The sequence below is a fragment of the Pangasianodon hypophthalmus genome, chromosome 17 (genome assembly GCF_027358585.1).
Source record: "Pangasianodon hypophthalmus isolate fPanHyp1 chromosome 17, fPanHyp1.pri, whole genome shotgun sequence".
Classification (NCBI taxonomy): Eukaryota; Metazoa; Chordata; class Actinopteri; order Siluriformes; family Pangasiidae; genus Pangasianodon; species Pangasianodon hypophthalmus.
The window spans coordinates 13,576,730-13,597,681 of NC_069726.1; the positions used below are offsets into that span (position 1 = coordinate 13,576,730).

Here is a 20,952-nt window from a genome sequence, read left to right on the forward strand (position 1 = left end):
CTCAAAGCAAACCCTTAGGACGCTGAACAATACGTTCCTCGACAGGTTTGTTGCTATTTCTGAGTTTTGTGAGGGTAGCAGAAAAGAGCCCTATGCAAGATGACAGGGTGCTATTTTTCCTGGCACTTTCAAAAGAAGCTAATTCTCAGACACTATTTTTAGTCACTTTCCTATCCCGCAGGTCAGCCACACAGAGGATTACATACGTCTCTTATCAGCGCTCCATTAATTCTGCTTGAAAAGTCTCTCTAAAATGAATGTTTTTTGTAGTCCTGACATGGAGATATGAATACACTATCTAAAGCTTTATTGTTCCTAATCACTTTCTCCAAATCCATGTGAGGTTACACTGGAGGGCACACGTCCCTACCTACAAGATACAGACTCGAAATTAGATAAGCGCATTTACTCTACTGAAGCCTCATCCTGTGTCTCTTAAATACACAGACACACTTCAGACAACAGTAATTGGTTTGGTACTTAAAGCTTTCAGAAATGTCTGGCCAATGTTCTTGTAGCAGGTTGGGGTCGTGGTTTAGAGTGGGACTGCACAGGGAGGGAGGTGTTTGGGGATAAGCATGGGTGTGGCCCTGAGCAGAGAAATGCGAAAGCTGAGCAGACAATGGAGTGCAAGCTTCAACATTATTTGTTTTTTAAAAAACTAACATTACTGTAAGTACTGGTATCAGTATCGATGAGTACCAAAAATAGCATGTACTCATACTCATACATGGTCTGAAAAAAACGATATCAATGCATTATGACAGATTGAATCTTTGTAAATCAAAAAGTATACCCAATACAAATAACAGAACTGTGCCTTGAAATCTGATTATGAGCCTAAGCAACAACCTACACCTTGGCTGAATAAAATACAGAGGGATTTCAAGTTGAAGCTCTTGTGCTTATCTAATAAGGACACCCATAGGTAGGTTGAAAATAGTACCTCATGAACAAGCGGTAAGGTGAATGCACCTTCCTCCTCACTCCTCCAGGTTCTTGGGCTATATAGAGTCAGCAGGCTAATTGATTATTGACAGGCTAACTGTATCCCTTGGCTCAAAATAAAGTGTGTGTCCTTTAAATGAGAAGTCCTTTTATTCTTGAAGGTAAAAATATGAAGATGCCAGCCTAAGTAAGTGACATAATGCCAATGTTCAATCCACTATCAAAATCAATAGCAAAACAAATCAGTTTCATTTAATAATACGTTTAAGTAAAATCCAATTACAAGTTGCATTTAGGTTTTGCAGTTGTACAGTAGACTTTAAGCAGCCACACTTGCAGCAACATTTTTATTATAAAATACCAATGCTGACTAATGTATTGTAATGTTATTATAAAAAGGCAGACCATTATATGAATCTCTATGGGGTCTTCAAAAGAGCCAATGATGACTTCACTTGAGGAAGGGTTTCATCAGAAGAGCTCATTACTTTTTGCAGTAGACATTAACAGTTGCAAATTAGGAGCAAATTAGGAGTTAAAAAAAACTCAGTGATTCTGACCCACTAACTTCAGGCAATGTCTGATTATTTTAAGTTGAAACACTATTAGAAAGTTCTTTTCAGTTAAGGAAAGTACAGATCACTCCTGTGACTTCATTTTGCTTGACCAGCCCTCCCACTGAAATTACATGAAGCAAAGCTGATGTCAGGCTAATAATTTATCGCCATTACCATTACAGTGGCTAGCTAACCTCCAATCACAAGGCAATTAATTCAGTTGTTCGGGTCAGTTTAATGGATGAAATTAGTGCTCCATATGTTCAAATGGAAAAAAAAATACAACATTAAGTGCTCTGTAAGTCATTGGGCCACCACTACCGGAAATGCTTCATTGCACCTTAGCAAGAAACACCATTCTTGCAAAGGATATTAAATATTAAATTTTGATTATGGTTGTGGTTAGAGCTGTCTAACATATCACTCCAAAAATCTCCCATAGATGTTCAATTGGGTTGAGATCTGGTGATTGCAAAAGCCATAGCATAAGACTTTTTCATACTGATCAAACCATTCAGTGAGCCCTTGCGGATGAAGACATGGAAGAGACCACTCCCATCAGGATAGAAATATTTCTGTGAAGGACTGATTTGCAATGACCCTTCCCTCTAAGGGGAGATATGTACCCAAGCCATGCCAGCAAAATGTCCCCTACAGCATAACAAAGCAACCAGTATTTGCTTGTTGTTATTGTTGTTGTTGTTATTGTTTTTATTTAATTTGTCACCCATCAGTATGTGCACAGTAAAAGCCTTGGCAAAAACTGCACACCCTGCACACCTCAGACATCACCACACCTGAGTCAGACTCCCAAAATGTTACTCCTAGGTCCCAAGGATTGTCAGAACAATGTATTAGTTTAAAGGGCCTTGAAAGGGTGCTGCATTTTTCCATGCTTTGTTTCACACATGGTTGCTCTGGAGTTCATTGAGATGGACAAAGCAGAGAAGAATGTGATTAGTTGAATAGAGATAGTCAGCTGGGCAACTTCTCAGTGAATTAACAAGAGAAAATAGCTGAAAGCTATGCAGCATAATAGGACACAGCAAAAAAAACATTAATGTCTTCCCAATACTGGCCCAAAATATTTAGTTCATTTTATATCAGGTTGATAGCCAAGTGCTTGAGTTCATTTACATTAAATCTCATTATCCGTTCAATATTACTGTCAGCTGCTGGACGTAGCTAGATGGCCTACTGTCGGTAAGGAGAGCTAATCTATTTTATGGCAGAGTATAACAATAGAGCTGTCAAGTTATTATATTTAGCAAAGGCATTATACTTTGACAATAATGTTAAAGATTTATTTCTGTGTCAAACACCAGGCTCACATATATTGTCTTATTGTTCATTCTGATTTTTGGATCTCACACTATCAGGCTTAACCCAGCTTCCACTTTTATATTCATCAAAAATGAATACAGAAAAAAAAACAAGTAACAAGCAACTTTCTTTAATCTGATCTCATACAAAATGCGTAAGAATTCTAACACGAGTGATTTCTCTATTTTTCATATAATCAGTTATGTGTGAAATCCAGTTGTTAGAAATACAGTTGTTGATTTCCTTCGACATGAGACTTGTTTTGCCCTTCTGGAGGCGCATCCCTTTTTTCAGCCGGTCTTGTTTGATTTCTCTTCTCACCAGTTTTCCCCTGATAATCTCTGTGAAGCCTTAGACGCAGGAACATTCCGTAATTAAATCAGTCTGATTTGCCCGAGCCGCCTGTCAGTCTCAAATCCAGGACTGACAACAAGAAGACAATGTCATCCTCGTGTGATAATCGCCCACCTCTAGTCAAGGACAGGTTGTAAAAAAAAATCAATCAGGGTTATGTGGAGAAACACCGGGGTTCTTGAAGCAATTGCACAAATTGCTTTATATGGCACTTCATAATTGCTGGTGTGGAGGAGGACACAGAAGGGGAAATCTTCATTGATTTTCATTTATTTTCACTTGGCATGTTGCAAATCGAGTCTTCATATTAGAAAAAAAAATTAACCAAAGCTGGATTTGGCAAGTGGAAGCTTTGTCCGTCACCTGCATGCATTTGTATGGAAAGCAATGCATTTAAATGTGCTTTTTCTCAATACCCCTTTAAATGTATACAAGCTCTTCTCTAAAATCAATCTGCTTAAACTGGCATGGCCCTAATATTTATGCATTGGTTTCAGAGTGTATAGTACAGTATCACAAAGTGAACATTACAGTCAGTAAGCAGCTGAGGGCCCGGACTGCAAACTCACTTTCTATTATTTTTATAGGCAAAAATCAATTTGACTTGACTGACACTTTCTGATAAGAAACACCTCTGAAATAGCCAAAATAGCAAAAAAAATTCACAAATTTCAAAAATTTCACAGCACTTAAATAAACTCGCCCATATTAACTATGCATATGTTGTTTTATGCATGCTGACAAAAAAACAAGTCACCCCTCTAGGAAGAGACTTTCAAATCTCCAGAGAAAATAAGCTAACAAGCCAGACAACTCACTCTACAGTGATTTCCTGATTTAGGTATTATTTTAATATCTGTGCCACTCCACAGCAGGAGATTAATGGTACCGTGTGTGTTCCTCTCCTGTGGAACATGCTATGCTGGGCCACATTTGCTTCATGAGACACCATAACCCTCATGAGGAACTATTTCATCATTTATAATAAGACCACAGGCCTAAGCTTATTCTGAGATAATGCTATGGGGGACAATACACAGCAGAGAAATGGTGACACCAAAAAGCCACTTACTGAATTTGAATATACATCCCATAAATTCCCTCTGGCATCCTTCTCTTCACCAGTATTCCTCACAGCTAACAAGCTATTGTGCCTACAATATTGAAGGAGATGAGCAGGCAATGAGAATTTGTACACTGACTACGCAAATGAGGCTGCTGTGTACAGGAGTGTTATGAATACATTTCCCGACTGGAAACAGTCCTGAGGTGTTTCTGAGATCTCTCTGCACATCTTAAGATGTTCTGTGCATCAAAAAAGTATAATCAACTACAATCTTCCCACTCTCTCCAAAGTTAATGAGTAGCACACAAGTGCTTTCTCTGTCTCTTACAGCAGCTTTTTCAGAAATCTTTACAGGTATAAATGGTGTTGATTTCTGTTTTCCTTTCATCAAAACACACCCTTAGGACTCCTGTGAACACTGACAGAAAAAAATAACTGATCAGTTATTTTGTTTTTACTAATATATTTTGATGTGAAGAAGCAGGCAGACCTGAACTCACAGATGCATTACTCCACGCCATCACAACCACAGGAATATAGAATAAACACTAGATTTAAAATTTCCAGCTTAACTATCAAAGTCTTTAACTTCTCTGTTTTGCTATAAAGAGCTTGTACTGCAACAGCACTGCAGAAGCAACCATATTTTATGTAAGGAATAAAACATGATGGGTTTAAGAAAATAATCAACATGAGCGTGGTGATTATTTTCCAATAACAGCATGTCCCAAAGTGTTTTATTCCAGCAATTTGCCAACAATTACAATGTTTTTATTTATTAATGGATGGCACATCATATGTTTTCACCATATATACTGTATATCCCCAAAACAAGTTAGTTCTTCTTATCATTTACATTATAGCAGCTATAAACAGTGGTTCTCTCACCAGCTGCTCCCTATTCCTCTCTCCTGAAGTTAATAAGATGAAAATACACTGTCTTCTGTAGACTCCTGAAGACTTTTCCATGGCAGAAAATATACTGACCATCTCCTTACAGAAACCTTCACCATATCAATGATCATGGTTACATAGACACATTTTTTCAGGGCTGTGTAACACACTTGGTGAAAAGTGCTATTTGCCTTCTTCTGTATACATGAGTTCACAGATGTGCAGATTGGCTAGTGTCACTCTGATTGACAAGGAAGAGAAAGCCATCCTCCCACCCAGAGAGCAAGCCCAATTTTGCTCTCCCGACCACAAACATTTGAATTTGCGATCTATGATAGGACAAACACTATTCTGTTGTGTTGAGCCAACAACACATTTATTATTAGTCTTATATTAAGTGGAGAATCTGCCATACAAGTCCTTGTGAATTAGCAGTTACTATGGCAACAATAACATATTGTAATATAAACCTTTGATTTGAATTATGGCCTGAACTATTGTCAGAGTTGCTGTGTGTGGCGGTAAAACGTTTATTAACCGGGCCAGAAAATGGGGCACTACATTGGGTCACTGCCTTTCTGATCTTCAATCACAGTCATAAAATACAGCAAAACATTTACTCTTCACATAAGTGAAAAGAAATACCTTTAGAAATTATCCTAATATCATAGCTGCTTTTACAGTCCTATTATATTGTATAATTATAATTTTGTGGTGGCAGTGGTACCATACAACATTCATTACAGCATTTTACTTAGCCATTTACAGTGATATATTTTAATTTATGATGTGGTTATGAACACAGGGAGAATGAGCCTTAGCAGCTGACATTCCAGTTCCACTATAACGCTGTTCTATCATCTAACCTATGAGCTTCTTAAATGACACTTCTATTAAAATTCAGTTGCCTCAATGAAATTACACTATCATAGCAGCGTTGACATGGTCATTATTTTATCATTCTATATCGTGCTCTGCACTGATCTCTGTCGTGACTGGTGCTGACATATTAAACCTGGGACCAAGGTGAACTCCTGATAAGAAAGATTATCATATTAGACCTGCAGTGGCTCAGGGAGACTCAGAGCAGCAGTACTGCTATGTATAGACTTCAATTACTTATAACACTCACATGAGTGTTTAACTTCACAATTAGGTAGACTTCTCCTGAGTATACACTCACTAGCCACTTTAATAGGAACACTTGTACCCCTGCTCATTCATGCAATTATAAAACCAGCCAATCATATGGCAGCAGTGCAATGCATACGATCATGCAGATACAGGTCAAGAGCAGTCATTGTTCACAAACATCAGAATGGGGAAAAGGTTTGATCTCAGTTGACCTGGTTGTTGGTGTGAGATAGGATGGTTTGAGTATTTCAGAAACTGCTGATCTCCTTCACTGTAAACCCTAAATGTTGTCTTTACTTAAACAGTCAAGTAATCATGACTAAACATTACTTAAAACATTGCGTTTTGTACCCCTAAATAAAACATCTAAGTTTGGTTAACTTACTTACCTACCTAACATTTCAAGTGTTATGAACTCAAAATGGTGATTCATTAAAATAGCTCACTCTGGTCTTTCTTTGATGTGATTGGTCATGCAAGGAGTTCCACTGGAAACAAGAGAATTAATGCACTGATTGGTAGATAATTGCAAAATATAATTGCTCTTCATCTTGTCTGTTGCTGATAACAGTGTAGTGAAGTTTAAGAGTTCATCATGAGTAGGAGACACTCAGTGTGTGTTTACAAAAAAAAAAAAGGTCATCGTGTAGAGAATGTTTTGTAAATAAAGTCACATTTTGCTAAAAAGTGTTTATTTCCCCTATTTATGGACTCTTTTGGGACACCATGTATTCAAGTATGCTTCAAATAAACACCAAATTAAGTGAACTTAATCATTGCAGTACACTGTTTCCCTGGTAGACTAGTGGCTAGCTTGCAGCGCTCTCACTGCTGAGGCCTGGGTTTGATTTACAGTCAGTAAACGATAAAATATGCTATATGAACACCAAGTTATGTGAACTTAACAATTTAAGTACAGTCTACATGAGCATCAAGTTAAGTGAACTTTAGTTTTGGGAGACCACATTACTCAATTAAATTGAGGGAACGAGTTTACTCAATCAATTGAGTACAGTTAACTTTTTCTGTTTTTCTGTTTATTTTTACAGTTAAAGTTTTGTTGGAGAATGACAGAGCAGCAGATCTGTGAGCTGTTGCCGATGAGACAGGGCAGAGGAGAATGGCCAGACTGGTTCGAGCTGAAAGGAAGGCTAGAGTAACTCAAATAACCACTCTTTACAACCATGGTCCGCAGAAAAGCATGAGCAAAATATTGAAGCTTGAGGCAAATGTGATACAACAGTGGAAGACCACATCAGGTTCCACTCCTGTCAGCCAAGTACAGGAGTCTGAGGCTACATCGGGCAAAGGCTCACTGAAACAGGACAGCTGAAAATTAGAAAAAGACCAGGCATGTTTTTCCATTTTTCAACTCTCCAGTTTCAGTTACTGCAGACTTCCTGTCAGTCTGAACCATCCTGGTCATTCTACTCTGACCTCTCTCATCAACAAAACATTTCCACCCACAGAACCGCCACTCACTGGACTGAAGCTCTTGACTTGTATTTGCATGATTTTATGCATTGCACATGCTTTTACATGATTGGCAGATCGTTTCTGACCGCAGCACTACTGTTAGTCGGATATTTTTGGTTGATGAACTCCCACTAAGGCACTGAGGTGTTTACAAACCCCAGCAACACTGCTACGCCTTAAACACTTCCAAACCACTACCATGTCCAATACCTTTCCACTGGTGGAAAACTAGGGCTGTTTATTTATTACCCTGGAACCTTACCATGCCGGAGTTCTGATAAATATGCAACAACTGCTAAATATTCTGCTAGGGCATGCACATGACCTATCGCAAATTTAGCTTAATTAAGTGTCAAAATTTAATGAGATGAGCTATTATCAGCCAAAACGTAATCAAATATGATTAGGGAAACAAAGAGTAAATTATGCATTTATATTTATATGCTCTGAGTGTTTGACATGGGTGCTGATGCAAAGGATTTTGTAGAGCAGGAATGATTACAACCTATGGCCAGTTGTTATCACTCTAAACTCTGATTTCAAGTAAGAATGCTCTAGGGAATGCACACATCAATAACTTACTGAAGTATTCCTGGCTACTCTAGTTTGACTGACAGTTGAGTTTACTAGCTCCCCTGGCCAGAATTAAATCGAGATGAAGTGCTGGAAGACCTGCAAGGGAATTGACTGTTCTGTTACTCAGAGATTTATTTCATGAAAAATATTCGAACATTAAAGCTCCATGTTCTGTCATGTGCAAAACAACAGTTCACAATAGGTCACAGTTTCACTGGCCTTCCACCTCACTTGTTCAAATGAGAATGTTTTTCATCTCAGAATGTTGAGGAGGAGATAAAATGTATGTAAAATGTATATTCTTCCGAAATGTTTCTTTGAGAGGTCCTTCCATAGGGAATAAATGAAGCAAAGGAACATGTATGCAGTGACCTCCATCTTCATCATTATTCCTTCCTTCAGGATCTACGCTAGATAGTTTTTTGGATTTGTTAAAAAAAAAATACAAATGAAGAATGTTAATACATCCAAGATGAACCATTTTCAATTATTTAAAGGGCAGCTTTTGGAACTAGTGGACTTTGCTCTCACTTAGGTAAAGTGACTGCTTGAGTTACTTTACAGAGAGCAGATAGCAAAGTGCCAGTGATTAATGAGAAACATTCTTTTCTATATTGACCCAAAAAGGCCATTAAGATTGTCACCGAAGCGTTTAGCATTAATTATGAGAATCCCCTATAAGCTTCCTTGAAATTCAATGACCAATGCAGACTCTCAACTGTAAAATGAAGCAGGGCAATTCAGCAGGGATGCTGAGTCAACATGCACATCTCATTCGTTTCTGCTAATTTCCACTTTTTATTTCATACATTACCTGAGATTTAGTGGATCCTATCTCCCGGCTTTTACATTTGAAAGCAAAATACAATTAAATCTATAGTCCAATTGCAGTGCTCTTAATATGCAAGCAAAGGCACACACACACTAATCACCAGCACGGGGATTAGTAGATGACCATGTGCTGCTTAACTGCTCTCTGTGCCATCTGCTACATGAAAAACAACACAGAGCCAGTCTTCTAAAGTGAGCACTGTGAGGATTAACCTAAAAAGCAAAGGGCTGTGACATGAAGGACGCTAAACAACCATGATGTTCAGAGTTGAATGAGTTTTAGTGTAATATTATGCACTGGGAAACTGCTGTAATCTAAAAATCCAGAAAGCAGCGGGGAAATGCTAATCTGACACATAGTAAAGACCTATCTGCTGCAACAATTAGTACTGAAAGAGAAAAATACTGATTAGGATGGGCTGCATCATCTCCTGTAAGCTATATTAAGAAAGATTTGGGCATCAAGTGAAAAACACTTGAGGAAATTCATTTTACAAATGAGAATAATTTTAGACAAAAAATGAGAAAGCAAACTTTAAAATGATCAAACAGAGACAAACAACTCATTCCCTTTCTTTAAATGTCCTTCTCTCTGAGCTAAAAGCAGACAAGCATAAAAAGTTCTTATGTGTCTCTCCACATCCACATACACTATACGGTCAAAAGTTTGTGAACACCTGATCATCACACCCATATGTGGGCCTTCCCCAAACTATTTGTACAAATTTGGAAGCACACAATTGTATAGGATGTATTTGTATGCTGTAGCATAAAAGTTCCAATCACTAGAACTAAGGGGCCCAAACATGTTCAAGCATGACAATGCCCTTGTGCAAAATGCGAGGTCCATGAAGACATGGGTTATCAAAGTTGGAATGGAAGAACTTGAATGGGCTGCATTGACCCCTGACCTCTACCCCACTGAACACCTTTGGGATGAACTGGAACACAGTCTGCGCCCCAGGCCTCCTCACATGACATCAGCATCTGACCTCACTAATGCTCTTGTGGCTGAATGATAAATCCCCACAGCCACGCTCCAAAGTGTACTGGAACTAGGGAGGACTACATCTGGAATGGGCTATTCAAAAAGCACATATGGGTGGGATGGTCAGGTGTCCACAAACTTTTAGCCATATAAGCTTAGAGATAAAAATGTATATGGATGCATATAGTCACAATGCAAATTACTGTTGAATCATTCAAGGATGTTATCTTGAACGGACAGATAAAATTATCCATTTAGCTCTACCTAATAGCATCAAATAAAATGTCCTCAGTCTCTGTGCTCTTTCCTGTTATATTCATCAATGACCAACGTGTCTAAATTGATGTTTACTTTATCAGTCAACATTTGATGCAGTGAGGAAATTACTGTCATGAATCATTTGAGACAAGTTGTAAAGTAAGTCGAGTGTCTTGATGCAGCGAAGTGTAGAGTTTACAGCTATCAAAATGCACTTTACGTGAACTTATCTGCTTAATGTATGCAGTTTCCCTGGGGTAAAAAGCTGCAAGTTTAGGAATAGATGCAGCTGAAAAACTCCTCACTGCGGCATATGAAAAATTACTTTCATGTCAACAATAAGGAGGATATGATGAAGAAAAATGATACTTGTTACTAAGTTAAGGTCATAATATGGCCATTATGTCATTATATTAAAAAGAGTCATTAATTAACCCACTTGTTCTGTTCACTAGAAGGGATGCACTTTTCACCAGGTCATCCATCTCATTAGCTACAAAACTGTGCAGTGTATTTCATTTCTCATATATCTCAATAGATCATATGTTTAGCTCACTTATTACAAAAACCTCTTCTCATGGGGAATCTTCCTGTTGGCGGGTGTGTGTGAACAGGTGTGAGCGCAAATTAGAGCTGGAGGGAATGTGACAGGAACTAATATCACATTTTGTCTCATATTTACAAAGAGCAATAATTAGTAAGCATGCTTTTTTTACCTTTTTACAATCTGCTCAACACAGACCTGAACACAGTCTCAGTAAGTTTTTCTGATTTTTAAAAGTTCTAGTGATCATTAGAAAAATTGAGCCTAGCACATAAAGGATTGTAAAATTCTGGACAGAAAAATTTAAATGGCTCAATTCAATGCAAGTGAAACCAATGCAAGGAAAAGAAAATCAGAGATGGGGGGAATGTAACAGGAAATAATATCACATTTTGTTTCATATTTGCGAAGCAAAATCATTTTTAAACATGTTTATTTTTTTAACTTATTATTCAAAAGCAAAACAGCCCAATTTGATTCAAACAAAATATACTTTACCTCTACTTAAACTTTACTCACAATTTAACATTTGATAAACAGATGCTTTTCATTTGTCTGTTGAAGGTGACGTGAAAATACAACAAGCTTTTACAGAGTCTCAGGTTTTAAAGAGTACCATCAGCTTGTCTTTTTTTCAAAAGGTGTTTCCAAGAGTCCCACAGAGACGCTTTCAGTATGCGCTATAATGAGACTGGGTTTTGGAAAAGAGCTCATTGAGAGAGTATGCCTGGAGACAGAAAGAATAACTCTTTGTAAAGGAGTAGCTTAATGAAGATCAAAATGTGAACTCGTTGTGTTTGTCATTGTAAAAAATCAACCCATATTACACCCCTAAGTGCAAATGTATGCAGGACTCATATTGACTTTGCATATGCCTTAATGATTTCTTGTATTTCTTGAATGGGTGTTTGCCATGTGGAAGTTTTCCAATAGGCTTTTGTCTGATGTTGACGATTACACAGAGACGATTGTATTACAGAGCTATACCTCATATGAGGCCTACATTCCTTCAACATGACAACTCAAGAATGGCTCTCTGTGAGTCTGTGCTGCACTTCCAATTGCTGTAACCCTGTGTTATTAACCCACAGTCGCCAACTGACCACACAATAGTACAGACAGCTTTTAAAGTGTCTGGTGAAACTTCACAGAAATGTCAGAATAGGTTCTTTCAGTGGGACAGGCAGATGTTCACAATCAAATATAATTACTGTTTTGAGTGCTGTTTCCATTATGTATTATTCTGACCCATAAACAACGGCTTATAATTATGCTATTTTGATCAATGCACATTGAAAAAAGAACATGTTTCTCACGATACTGTAACTCTCTAATCGAAACCACAGACAAATTTAAACCCAAATCTCTACAGATACAGAGCACTACACAGTAACCTTAAAAGAGGGCAGTGTTCCTCCCATGGACAGTCACATACCAGATTAAAGGTCACAGTGTGTATATATATTCAAAAACAAGAGCAAGGGATGTACCAAATCTGTCAGTATCATTTATATAGCGCTGTTATTATATAACATATATTCTGCTGTGCTGCGCTTAAGATACAAAGCAACGCATAACAGCATTTAGTGAGGTTAAGAGTGCAGTCTCTTTTCAATGAACAGTTCTGTATCAGTCGAAAGGAATGAGCGTGGAATCTGAAAACTATAAGCTCATTATTACATTGTTTTCATCAGTGCAGCCTGAAGAAAAAAAACGAATGTCTCTCCTGAGATGGTGGATCTCTAATGGAGACCACTGAGGGGAATTCAAGGCTAAAGTCTAACTGAACACAGTGGTGGACTAGCTAATGGTCCAAATCCCTGGCGGGATACAACACAACTTAACGCATATTCTGCTGGGCTGTGCTGCATTTCAGTGTGGAAAAGCATGCTTTTTCCCATCATGCATCAGATGAAAGGAAGGGGGTGTATACATGGAATAATCCAATTTATACCATGGTGCTGTTGAATTCTCAAATCTGATTGGTCAGAAGGTGTTGATTAATTTTCTAGAACAGCATGCCTCTGAGAGTACTGCCAGCTGTACCAGCTCGTTCTAATATGATATCATTTCTATAGAAACAACTCATTCACAGGGACTTGTATGGAAGACACTACCTGATCTAAGGCTAGTAATAAATGGATTATAAATGTGATATTAAACAAAAAATGAATCATCTTCGACAGGCGGAAGCTTTCTTTTATTTAACATTTAGGGAAGGAGTCTCGAGTGTCAGTGCTTTGTAACAGTCAGTAAGTTTTCCATCACGGGAGAGTCTTCAGGACAGAGGACTTTGTGAATCCTTCGGTAACATGAAAAGCTGCATTTTTCTGTCTACTCAGGAGAGGCTGGTGAAAAAACAACTGTTTATAGCTGCTGTAACAACTGACAACAATAACTACCTTGTCTCGGAGACATTCTAATTAGCATGTATGATGTGTTGTATGTATGGCATGTCATTATAAATGGAAGAATCACATGTTCATTTTTTAATTTAAGAATTGGAATTGTTGGCAAATTGCTGTGGTCTCAGAGGAATAAACCACTTCAGGTGTGCTGTTATAGGATAATAATCAAGTTTGTGGCGGTAACAGTTCTCCGCTTCACACCAATTATTTTCCAATTACAGCACACCGCACTGTGTTTTATTTCTTAACTTTATTGTCATTAGATATACACTTGTGGACAGTAAAAGAAAATGCTTTTTCACATTCCATAGTGGCACGTAGCATAGTATAAGGAATGTTAATTAGCACTGAACTTAACTCCTTTACCCCTAAATTGCCACTATCCTATGGAGGCTCTACACCAGCCTGGGACTGAAATAAATTCATACTGGAAGATTGTGCTAAGACAATGCTCCTGTACATACTAAATATCTGTCAGTTTATTCACGTATCCTGAATGATTCTTCTTTAAACAGATGTGGACCCCTGCATGACACTTCTCCGGGAAAATATACCATCCTTTATTCATTTTTTCTTTAATATGCTATAGAAAATATTATGAACCAAGGAAAAGACTTGCTTACAAAAGCTAGAAAGCTGCAAAGCTGTAAAGGGTGCTGAATATATATCTTTTTTAAAAAAATTAACCATACATCCTTGTTCCTATTTGAATCAGTTTCCTAGAATAACCTGTAGGAAGCTCCTGCTTGCATAGAGTCTATGCTTGTGTAAGTACTTAACTCAGGGAGAGGATAATGGCTTGAGAAACGTAATTATAAACATCTTGTTGTAACTGAACCTACAAAACGGCATAATGAGTGCACTAGTGTAGTTATTTTTTCAAAAGTATCACTAAGTATTTGTTTTTCTAGAGTGCGTATCATAACAAGCTCTAACGCACCACTGGGCCACTCGAGAAAATGAGTGAACTCTCTCAGCCTTTTGATGAAATTGAAAAAGTAGCTATTTCACATCTGGGCTGATACTGATGTCAATTAGTCACAGTCATCCTCTGCTCCTAATGGGCCTAATTTCTGTAATAACATGGCACACTGTGTCACTCTAGGACAGCAGCGCTATTGAAAAAAAGAGAACGCCTTCAAGCAAAATATTCTGCAGAGAAAAATTCGAGCGTGAGGACAGGTGTATGAAATTGTGTAAATCTTTGATTCTCATGCAAGCAAAGAAATTGCATGTATTTTCATGCTGCTCACTGTACTACTGTTTGTTTGAGAAAGACACACAAATGAAATGCATGGATTCTAAACAAAGGAATAAGGTGTTTATCACAGTAGACTCCTTCACAGAATCATTCTTTCCACTGAACAATCTGAACTATCCAGAGGTCTTCATCTCTGTTAAACTGTTAAAGGCTTAAACCCTCTCCTCTGGTCTGTGTATGAAGCTGAAACACAGCTGTGGCTCTAAGCTGAAATGGAGTCCCATATCTTTCCTGCGTTAGCTCAGGGAGGGCTGAACGAAAGTCTAAGGGTACAATAGTTTGGCCGGAGGGATGTTGGCTTGAGCGCTGCAGGTGGATGTGCTGCAGCCTGGCAACGCAGACACAGCCACTCTCAGGGTCTCTCACACACACACACACACACACACACATACACACACACACACACACACACACGCACGTTTGTCTTGCTATCCTTGTGAGGACCTTCCACTGACATAATAATTAATGTAGTTAATTAATTCTATGCCTACACAAAAATCTAACTCTAACGTTAACCTCAGTAACCAAAAGGCCCTTTTATTATTTTAAATAAAGACATTTTAGTTTAAATATATAATATATAGTTCTTGTACCAAATATCCCCACAACGCCAAAACTATCAGGTGAACATTTGGTCCTCATCAAAATATAACAAAATAAAACATGGCACACACACACACACACACACACCCACCCCACCTACCCACACACACACACACACACACACTTTCGCTTGCTCTCTCTCGCTCTCTCTCGCACTCATTCTTTGTTTCCCTGTCTCTCACTCCTCATCTTAAATTCACAGTCTACAAGAAATGACTGATCACCTGACAATCAGTGTTCATCATATAAAAAGACAAACCCAAACATACCCACACATACACACGTCCAGCCAGACAAGAAGAGCAGAAAACCACCAAGGACACAAGTCTGATCTCCATTCACTGTTCTCAATATCATAAGCTAATGAACAATAGATTACAATGAAAACATGACACATGACACATCAACAGTTTAGGACACATGTTGGACCATGTGCTCCTTAATGCATAGCATACCCCTGTGTACCACTGTATTACAATTCAGCCATCAAACAGCTGTACTGCAGTTGTGAAGAAGAGCTATAACCTTAGTATCCATACAGGTTAAATGTGTAGACTAATATTATCAGGATAAGTTTTGATGCCAGCCTCCTTTCACATACTATCTAGTGCTGTAGTAGGTTTGGGACACAGCCACACATCCTGCCTTAAATCTTATTTAGGACACATCATTTTTGACAGGCGATTATGTGCAACTTCAGTGCTCTTAAAATATTATCATTATTATTATTATTATTATTATTATTATTATTTTGTGTGATTTTCTAGGAATTACTATGATTATTATCTATAATGCATCGAAAAGTCGCAAAATAAAAGCAACAAGTAAATTATGTCCTGTCTGTAGATAGAGAGTTTCAGGGAGCATTTGTGAAACTTTTCCTGCAGTATGGGGTGCGGGCGCACGCACACACGCACGCACACGCACACACACACACGCACGCAGACACTCACACAGAGAGATACACAGAGCAGATAAATTCCCGACATGTGAAGCCGCATCACCTTGGAGTGACACTCAGCTGATCTCAGCTGCCTGTTTAGTTAGTAAGTGCGTCAAACCGGAGACGCTCAGACTCGCACTTGATGATGCGTCTGGCGTTACAGTTTCTCAGCACAGACTCTGACGTGACGCTGATCTTAAGTAACGGTCATCCCCACACGCGACCCCCTCCTTACCTCGCTGTATTAAAGCGATGGCCATTCCCAACAGGACCGCCCAGCACGCAGGACTCTTCATGCTGATTTAGACCGGATCTTTCGGGGGAATAAAAAAGCGCTATATTTATATTTTTTCTAATTTTTTTTATCTTAAATCTGCGAAAACTGGAAGGAGAAATCCTGCTAAGAGTGGAGCAGAGCGCAGCGCAAAATCCCAGCTCGCTTTGACTGTGAAAGAGGACAGAGAGGCGCGCGCGCCGACCAGCTCGCTCCGTGATTGGCTGCGACGCGCGCGCGAGCCTGCTTGCATTCGATATGGTCTTTCTCGAGATGACAAAGGCGACGCTGTCTAAGAAACCAAGTGCGCACTCAGTGCCAATGACCTTATTTAACAAAGAACTGATTAGACTTTAAAACCAGCACCAAAAAGAAAAAAAAAAAAAAAAAACCTGTCTTGTTAGAAAACTGAAAAACGTACTTCTCCTTATTTCTTGGAAAATAAATAACCTTGAGTTAGATATTCATTCCCTGTAATTCTGTCCAACCTCAATCATTATTAGTCATTAGTTATTAATGCAAAGAAATTTGCTTCATGCATATTTGCTTCATTGCAATATTATTAATATTAATATAATTTATGCAGCAGTTAGTTCTGGTCCACTAATTTGATTGGACAAGCAGCGTTCCAAGAGTGCTTATATGTAGTATAACCACACTGGGACACTTCACTGTTTGTATCACACCGTGTTCGCCGTGTACTATTCCAAGTCTTGTAACAATCCCACTGAAACAGTTACTACAGTAGAGTTAGCGACATCATCAGCGGACATGGCAAATGTTCCATTTTTTAATGAATGTACCTTGAAAAAGTGACATAAAATATAAAAGCTCATCAGATGAAAATGAAAAGGAAGAAGTGACTCTGATTTCACTGGACGCACCTTTGACAGGAATCTATGAATCACTGTAAGCTAGCTAGCCACCTAACCAACGGGCGATCAGTGAGTGTGGGTTGTTCAGGCTCTGTTTCCAATTACGGTGCAAAAAAATGAAGAGATTATTTGGCCATATTGTGTCAGAAATGTCAATTAATCAATATTAATTTCTTATTTATTAAACTGTCGTATGAAAGCAATATCATACTTGCAATCATGCTGTTATACTGAATATCAGCATGGCTGTGATTAGCTATAGTACTCAGCCTGCAGCTCGTGCCTACAGTCAAATCACAACCATGCAGATATTCAGTATAACCACACTCTTGCTCATTGCTTAGATAAAGAGCAACTATATTTACCTCACATAAGTTGCCATGCAGGTGAGTCCCTAAAGTACAACATCACTCACTGACTTATAGTGACCACTTTATGTTAGTCAGGGTTACATTATATGTTGTGGTGTCTATCCCAGGAACACTGGGTGCGAGGCAGAAAAAACACCCTGGATGGGATGCCAGTCCATCACACAGCACCATGCACACACATTCACACATGCCAGCCCCCTAAATTATATTACAGTTTTTAAAAAGCAGTGTTAATTAAGCTTATGTTCCAAATATGTAATATGCTCATAAATTAATGCTTGCTTTGTTATATGACTTATTGCCAAGTCAGTTACTCCACATCCTGGTTGTGTTAAAAGGTTCTTCATTATTAGCAGCTGTGGGTGAATGAATGCTTAGGTTCTAAAGAGTATTAAGGCAATTAGAGACTCTACTAAACAAACAGCTCTCCAGACATTTAAATGATACAATTTTTTTCAAAATGCTCACTTAACATGTTAGCACAGTGCCGCACAAAGGATGCAGCTAATCAGCTACATTAGTGATGCACACTAATGACTTGCTTTGGAGTCAGTTAAAAACATAGCATGAGCACCTTAAAAATGCACTTTGATTAATTTCTGTTGTCCCTGCAACAGCAATTTTATGGAAGAGAAAGCCAGATTGAACACATCAAAGGATGAGAATGTGTAAAAGAACACAAATAGTGTTGGAGGAAAAGAAATGAGGCTAGCCATCATCCCACCCTGTCATTTCATTAGGAATACAAGAGATAAAGAAAGAAAGAAAGAAAGAAAGAATGAAAGAAAGAAAGAAAGAAAGAAAGAAAGAATCTAAGTGGATTACTGATGTGAGACTGCTGCTCAAATGTCAATGGAAAATTCTGGCGGTATAACGGCGGAGACAAACCCCAGCAGAAACCTCCAACCATTTTGTAGAAAATGAACCATGCAGGGAACATTGATTATTTGACAATCCTGCTTAACAGTGCACATCAAGGCAGGCCATAAAGATGATTATATTCATTGACAATTCGTTGACACAAATACTTTGCCTAAAGCCATAGTAACGAGTGGTGACTTTAGCAGGCAGACTCCAGCAGAGAGGCCCTGTCACTACTCAGAAGTGGCAAACTCAGTCAGAAATAGTGTCATTTTACTGAAGGCGAGCACTGAGTCAGAGCCTGAACACCAGCTAAATCCTGCAGCATGAATCTCCTGTACTTTAGAATAACTGCAATTTTGATTAAAACTCTGTCAGACAATTGAGACAGCCAAATTTAGTAGACATAAATAGCACTTCTAGGAGCAGCAGCTAGTTCTTTAGTAACGTAATTGCTGCTTTAGTGCGTATGCAGCAAGTTGGTGACAGTCAGATGAGCTTAGACACTCTGTCTCCTGCTGCTTAAATGAGACTGCATATGTGTTAATGGAGTGCATATGTCTGCTAACAGAGTGCCAAGCCTGAAAGCATCAGTGAGTGTGTGTGAGACACACCGTCTGCTGCTGCTGCACATGGATACCCTAAAGATTTGTACAGTTTTCCCCAAGACGCATCCTTTCTTCAGTGGATAACTATAGATTTGCACCTCCTAAGGACTATCCTGTGGTCATTGCAGGACTCTTACTCACCCCATGCTTAAACCGGACATCCTTTCAACACACCTGCTACTGTTTGACTTCATAACATTTACTTGTAGAAGAGTGATGATTTATAATTCCACGTTCTGGTGTCGCCCAGAAGCAGCTTGTTTCCCTTTTCTGTCTGATTTCTCACATGGTTTCTTCCTCATGTCATCTCAGGGAGTTTTCCTTGCCATTGTCGCCTCTGGCTTGCTCATTACGGCTCTAAATATACCTCCGGATTTCTGTAAAGCTGCTTTTTGAAAATGTTCATTGTTAAAAGCACTATGCAAATAAAACTGAATTGAATTGGGGCAGCACAGCACAGGCTCCAGTTCAATCCTGAGCTCGGGTTACCGTCTGTGTGGAGTCTCGCATGTTTGAGTCTCCTCAAGGTTCTCAAGTTTGCTTCCACCTGCCTACAGCATGCCTGTAAGGTTTAGGGTTAGGGATTGGTGACTCTAAATTGCCCATAGAATAAGTGTGTGAATGTGTGTGCACATGGTATCCTGTGATGGACTGTGATGCACATGGTATCCAGGGTGTATTCCCACCTTGTGCCCAGTGTTCCCAGGATAGACTCTGGACCACCAAAATTCTGACTAGGATAAAAGAGGTTACTAAAGATGAAGATATGAATGAATAATGAATAAAGATAATGAATGAATTAATTAATGGATGAATGAATGAATGAATTGAACTGAATTGAATTGAAAACAGACATTTGGCCTGTTCGACTCTCAAACCTCAGTACACACTTAAATATTCTGTCTAAGCAAAAATAAAAGCTAGCTGTGAAAAAATCTACTGTGAAAACTCAGAGTTCAGTTCTGGGACACTTGGTGTTCAGAAGGTCACCTTGTTCATTCAGTGATCTGTTAAATCACTTCTGTCACTGCTGACCTGAGCACAATCCTCCGACACTCTTGAGAGCACTTGTAGGGCTGAAGGCCACATTACTCAGCAACTTTTTATTTCAGATCTAGTATAGTTCAAACAGTCCAATTGTACAGTTCAATGTGCCAATCGTAATAGTGGAGGATGTTCAATACTTGGCTTTTGAGGTGAAGATTCTCTTGCATTGACAAACACACAGCTGCATTCTGACTCTGTCAGACACTGCAAATGGGCTGTATAGTTAATATTCACCCACAAGGGTATTTTTATGCATAGAAAATTAAACTATAGATCCAGCAAGACAATCACTGTTTTTCCCTCAGTTTTTTATTTATTTTTTTTGCTTTATGTTTGTTTGTATCAATATTTCGTAGTAGACCTCTAGCACACATACTGACTACTGGATGTAGGGTAATTTTGTATTCATGAGCCATGGACAGAATACAGGACGTGGAGATGTTCTCATTAGCATACCTGAAATTACACTAGATCTCAATCCATGAAATATTACGGGATACAACAAAGAGAGAAAGAGAGAGAGAGTGGGAAAGAGAGAGACAGAGACAGAGACTATTTAATAACACCAAATGCATTCAATATTACTCAGTAGGACAGCATTCAGAAGCACCGGAGTCCTATTAATCCACATCTAAATGTGTGTGCCAGTTCTCTGAGGTTGGTCTGTATGGGAATTATTAAACCTCTGGGTGGAGAACTCGAGAAGTAGTAAAAGTATAATTCCGAACCTAAGGAGAGAGGATTTGTGCACT

General features: G+C 38.7%; 1 protein-coding gene across 1 annotated transcript in view; it reads right to left on the reverse strand.

The window, feature by feature from the left end:
• ntm (neurotrimin) overlaps positions 1–16,630 on the reverse strand; it is a 365,797-nt gene extending 349,167 nt beyond the window's left edge. The window contains exon 1 of the mRNA XM_026941893.3: positions 16,400–16,630. Coding sequence (XP_026797694.1) covers positions 16,400–16,460 — 61 coding nt within the window. The 5' untranslated portion in view covers positions 16,461–16,630. The remainder of the gene's footprint in view (positions 1–16,399) is intronic.
• Between the last annotated feature and the right edge of the window lie 4,322 nt (positions 16,631–20,952).